The following is a 5,467-nucleotide window of genomic DNA, read 5'->3' as shown; positions in this document are numbered from 1 at the left end:
CCACCCCTACTTCTTAACCCTGCAGCATTTCCTAATACCTTAGTTTTATGAGAAGCATCTCCCACAGCAATAGTAGCATAAGGGCTGGGAGGTTTGGTACCTTTCCGGAGCTAGAAAGAGAATATTGTGTTAAATATTAAATATTTAGTATTTGATATAAATAGCCGGTTTGCTCAGTGAATAGTGTGTTGGCCAGCGGACTGGGAGGTCCTGGGTTCGATTCTGGCCAAGGGCACATGCCCGGGTTGCGGCTCGATCCCCAATAGGGGACGTGCAGGAGGCAGCCAATCAATGATTCTCTCATCATTGAAGTTTCTATCTCTCCCTCTCCCTTCCTCTCTGAAATCAATAAAGAAATATATATTTTTTTTAAATTGTCTTAAATTGGGAGCGAGTGAGGCAGATTCCCCCCTCCTCTCACAAGTTATTTACATAGCCAGCAGTCATGTCCCTATTATCACTGAACAGCCACCACCCTCCTTAAACAGACAATTCTTCCTACCCCAGCACCACCCTGGGAAACAGAGGACTTTAGAATTTACTGTTATTCCAAATACACCAGGAGCATCCACACCTGAGGGAGGTGCGGGGACGGCCAGGGAGCTATGGGGCGGGGGACGGTCTCACCGGAAGGTCCTCTGCCCGCTCCACGTAGACGGACAGCAGGGCTGCCGCCAGTTCTCCACTCTTCTGAGTCTGGATCAAACTGTTCACCTGCAGCACCTGGGGGAAGACACACAGGGGCTGGGGGTGGTGGCTAGATCCTGGGCCTGGGTATAGAAGTGTCCCTTAAAATCAGAGAGAAGTATTCATCGTGACCCCTCCGGCCCCCTCCCTCCTCCCGTCGCCTTCCTTACCTCCTCTAACTCAGCAGCAGTGGGGCGGGGCGTCAGCCGCTCCAGACGCAAGTGCAGGCGGCCAGACGGGACGTCCTCCAGGGTCAGCCACTGTGGAAGTGGGCAGGGTTACCATTCGCGGGTGTGGGGACTGTGAGAGTGAGACGGGTCAGGACCAGGAGGGAGTGCTGATCTAACGCCATGCTCACCTCATCGAGGAAGCCGCTGTTGAGGACCGCGGTGAGGCTCACTTTACACCTGTGAAACCATGAAGCCAGGTGGTCAGAGCCACGTCTCTGTCTCCCCGAGGCCACACTTCCGAGGCCTCCAGAGGCTCAGCCTGCCTCCCTGCTGGACTCCCACCCTCTCACCTGCCCAAAAAGTCATCCTTGTCCAGGTCCTTGTCAAAAACCTCAACCCCGAGCTCCTGGCCGGGAATTGATGTGACAATCACCTAGTGGGAGAAAAGAGTGCAGACAAAAGGGGGTTCTCCTCCCAGTGTCTGGAGCCTCTCCATCTGGGTGGAACCCAGAGCCTTTGGGACCACTCTCAGAGAGCGGGGAGAGTGCGGCCCGCCTGGGAGGAGTCCTGGCCACTCGATTCTGACCTCAAAAACCTCGTTCCAGCGGGGATTGAGATCCTCCCGAACAACACGGCTCCGGAAGCTCCGTCCCGCCAGCTTTAGTTTGACATAGGGGTCCGACTTGCCCTTCACTAATCCTCCCAAGAAACGGTCTTTGGCGATCAGGTCCTGGGCCTCTAACACATGGATCCGAAGTACGTTCTGCAAAACGGGATGGAGGCACCAGATGGCAGTCAGTCAGCGAGAAACCTGTCAGAACCAGCCCCAAACCGGCTCTGCACACACAGGGTGGGCACACAGCCCCTTTCCTTCCCAAAGAGAGGCTCACCTCAGTCCCAAAGTGACTGTCAGGAGTCGTGTGCTGGGGTCGAGGTGGGGCGTCCACGCTGCTGCCTGCCTGGGGACTCTCACTGTCCAGGTCTGGAGCGCCAGGAGCACCAGGCACAGCGGGGAAGCGCACTTCTGCTGAATCCAAGTACAAGATCTGGGAGGGGAGGGTTATTGCCGGATCAGAGAAGTGTGGCTAGCCCCCAGCAGGCAGGTCTGTGGGGACTCGGGGGCAGCGCAGGGGCTATAATGGGGAAACCAGGTCCCATCTTTCTGGGCTCATCTCTATGGGGCTCCCTCCACACTCGTCCTATTCCTACACCATGTCTTCCCCCAGTTAGATTTACAAACATTCTTCTGTGTGCCTGCTAGGCGTTTGCATAGATATTAGCTCATTTAATCTTAGCGGCCTCCCCCTTCCTTACCGTTAATACCAAGGAATCTACAAGACCCTGCCACACCCTCAGCGCTCCCCACCTCCATACCCTCATAACCAGTTTCATGTAGAGCCTGGAGTTTGGGCCAGAGCTGTTGAGCTGGAACCACTGGTCCAGGGTGAGTTCGGAGGCAGTCAGCAGGCGAGCCAGAGGCAGGGTCAGTGCCCCTAAAGTCAGGGCCCTGGAGTCGTCCTTCACCTACAGGCGCAGGAGAAGGAGATGCAGTGAAGAGACACTAGGGAAAAGGGAGGCCCCCTGGGGTCTATCTGGCAGCAGCTTCATTCTCTCGGTGCCAATCACAGACCCTTTGCTCTGCTCTGGGTCACCTTTTTACAGTCCTTTGCCCACTCCATGGTCCCTTCTGCCTGTGCTCATTCTGTTGCCATTATCTGCAAAGTTCTCATTCTCCTCCCTGCGATGATGGGGGTTAATGGGGGGGTGATGACACATTTGTAATTCCTTAACTAATAAAGAATTTAAAGATTAAAAAAACCAAAAAAAAATAATAAATACTACTTATCCTTCAAGGCCCACATGAAATCCTACTTCCTTCACAGAATCTTCAGTTACTCCAGCCACTGCACCTTTCTCTGGCCATCTTAGCCCTATACTATGGGTATTTTACTCCCACTGTTCAGTATTTACTCGTCCTTGGGCGACTTCACATATGTATGTCTTGTCTATGAAACTAGCTGGTAGGCTTCATCAAGGCAGGCAGTCTTTCATGCTTTCCCTCTGACCTTTCAAATACCAGGTACCTAGCCCAGCAAGTGACCCGGGTGACTCAGTTGCTTAGAGCATCATCCTGATATGCCAAGGTTGTGGGTTTGATCCCCAGTCAAAAAAAAATTTTTTTTAAATATATATTTTTATTGATTTCAGAGAGGAAGGGAGAGGGAGGTAGAGATAGAAACATCAATGATGAGAACCACCAGTCGGCTGCCTCCTGCACGCCCCCTACTGGTTCTTGAGCATGTGCCCCTGACTGCAATGGAAACCGGGACCCTCCAGTCTGCAGGCCTATGCTCTCTCCACTGAGACAAACCACCTGCGGCAATTTTATTTTTAAGTGCTCTGGCTGGTGTGGCTCAGTTGGTTGAGCATGTTCCATACACTAACAGGTCACCAGTTCGATTCCTGGTCGGGGAACAAGCCCAGGTGGCAGGTTCAGGAACCAACCAGTCAATGTGTCTCTGCCTCTCCCCTCCCCTCGCTCCCTTCCACTCTCTCTAAAAATCAATGGAAAAAATATCCTCAGGTGAGGATTAACAATAAACAATAATAATACTAGGTACCTTATAGCTAATCAATATTTTCTTTTTTTTTAAATTCAAGCACAATTTACATATTTATATACCATAAAAATCACTCATTTTAAGTGTACAATTCTCAGTTATAAAAAAGATTCTAGATCTAATGGGGGACAGTAGAGAGTAGAGGAGGTAGAATTTAGATAGATGGATTAAAAATAGAGATCAGCCCTAGCTGATTTGGCTCAGTAGATAGAGCGTCAGCCTGCAGACTGAAGGGTCCCAGGTTTGATTCCAGCCAAGGGCACATGCCTGGGTTGCGGGCTCGATCCCCAGTAGGGGGCGTGCAGGAAGCAGCCAATCAATGATTCTCTCTCATCATTGATGTTTCTATCTCTCTCTCCCTCTCCCATCCTCTCTGAAATCAATAAAAATATATTTAAAAAAATAGAGATCAAAGGAGAACATGGAGAGAAGAAATGGTACAGATCTGAGAAGGCAGAACAGAGGACGGTCTCACCTGGACATCGAGCTCCTGGCTTTGAGGGTCTTGCAAGAAGAACCGGAAGGCCTCCTCCCATACGGGGCAGTTGTTGTTGTAGACAGCCTGGAGACGTGCAGCATTAAGGCTACAGGCCACCACTTTTATTAACCGAAGCCACCCCAATACATTTTTTTTAAAGGGACATGTCACGGTACCATTCCTGTTTCTCAAGAAAACCCTTAGCGTTCCAGGCTTCCCAAAGGGAAAGTCCATCCCAAGAGCAGTCCTGCCCCAGCCCCGCAGCCAAAGGACACTTCCCACAGCTCCCCTGGCCTCACCTTGCTCTCCCGGGTCACGTCCTGAACTGACAGTTGTACCATGGGGTTGGGTTCTTTGTTCCCCTTCTTCAGCTGTGGGAGGCAGAAGGCAGAAGTCACTAACACGGGTGTTTTTCTTTCAGTGGAGGACGGTGGGCTCTCGTCAGAAGCTGTTCTCTGGGATGCTCTCACTCCTCCTTGGGCCCCTGTGTTACATGATGCTTCTTCTGGAGCAAAGCAGGCAGGGGCAGGGGAGGTGTGGGAAGGCTCCCTGTTCACCTGCTCTCAGAAGCCACACTCACAGGGAGATCCTGGGCCCGATCCAGGTAGACAACTAAGATGGCAGCCGATGGGGGCTCTGGGCGGGAGGAGACGCCTCGATTCCACTGCAGAACCTGCAGGGGGGCAGGAGCCAGACCTTAGCCCCCCGCGGTTCCCCATCCTTCCAGACGACTTTCTCCCCTGCCCCTTCCTGCTCCCATGTGGATTACCTGCTCCAGTTTTTCCGCATCCGGCAAGAGCGACAGCCATTCTAGCTTTAGGTGAACTTGGCCTTGCCCGCCTTGTAGCGGGAACCACTGAAGGAAGCAGAAGGAAGTGAGGCATAGCTGAGATCAGATAGCACCCAGCCTCTGCCCCACCAATGTAGCAACTATCACCTGCTGTCAGGGTGAGGCCACCCCACCCTCCTCTTTTCTTAACTTACCTCATCCAGGACTCCAGCCTGTAACACCTTCCCTACATCCAGCTTCATTCTGGGAGAGGGGCAGGGAGAGGGGAGAGGAGGAGGCCCGTAATTAGTAGCATGTCACTGGTCCTCCACTCACTGACCCAGAAATAACTGGCAGATCTGACTCCTTTCTCCTTATACTCAGGAGAGGACTGTGTGTGTGCACGCGCACACGTGCATGTGCCTGTGTGTGAGTGGGGGTAAGGGATGGGAGGTTGGGAAGGAAAACGATACACAATTCCCAGGCCTGGGAAAGGATTATGATTAGCCCTAGATGGTTTGGCTCAGTGGATAGAGTGTCGGCCTGTGGACTGAAGGGTCCTGGATTAGATTCCAGTCAAAGAGACCATACCTCGGTTGCAGGCTCAATCCCCAGCCGTGGTTGAGGTGCAAGCAGGAGGCAACTAAGCAAATGTGTCTCTCTCACATCGATGTTGCTCTCTTTATGTCTCTCACACTCCCTTCCACTCTCTCTCTAAAAAAAAAACAAATAGTAATAATAT

General features: G+C 52.1%; 1 protein-coding gene across 1 annotated transcript in view; it reads right to left on the bottom strand.

Moving 5' to 3' along the window:
• ESYT1 (extended synaptotagmin like protein 1) overlaps positions 1–5,467 on the bottom strand; it is a 13,607-nt gene that overhangs the window by 5,165 nt on the left and 2,975 nt on the right. Inside the window, exons 10-22 of the mRNA XM_006777851.2 lie at positions 4,941–4,989; positions 4,726–4,812; positions 4,537–4,629; positions 4,256–4,327; positions 3,954–4,040; positions 2,232–2,381; positions 1,748–1,903; positions 1,444–1,620; positions 1,208–1,290; positions 1,046–1,094; positions 858–947; positions 628–723; positions 39–110 (exon numbers count right to left, since the gene is read on the bottom strand). Coding sequence (XP_006777914.1) covers positions 39–110; positions 628–723; positions 858–947; positions 1,046–1,094; positions 1,208–1,290; positions 1,444–1,620; positions 1,748–1,903; positions 2,232–2,381; positions 3,954–4,040; positions 4,256–4,327; positions 4,537–4,629; positions 4,726–4,812; positions 4,941–4,989 — 1,261 coding nt within the window. The remainder of the gene's footprint in view (positions 1–38; positions 111–627; positions 724–857; positions 948–1,045; positions 1,095–1,207; positions 1,291–1,443; positions 1,621–1,747; positions 1,904–2,231; positions 2,382–3,953; positions 4,041–4,255; positions 4,328–4,536; positions 4,630–4,725; positions 4,813–4,940; positions 4,990–5,467) is intronic.

Source organism: Myotis davidii, unplaced genomic scaffold (genome assembly GCF_000327345.1).
Source record: "Myotis davidii unplaced genomic scaffold, ASM32734v1 scaffold509, whole genome shotgun sequence".
In the NCBI taxonomy this organism is placed as follows: Eukaryota; Metazoa; Chordata; class Mammalia; order Chiroptera; family Vespertilionidae; genus Myotis; species Myotis davidii.
Note: the sequence above shows the minus strand (reverse complement) of the source record. Positions and strands in the feature narration are given on the sequence as shown.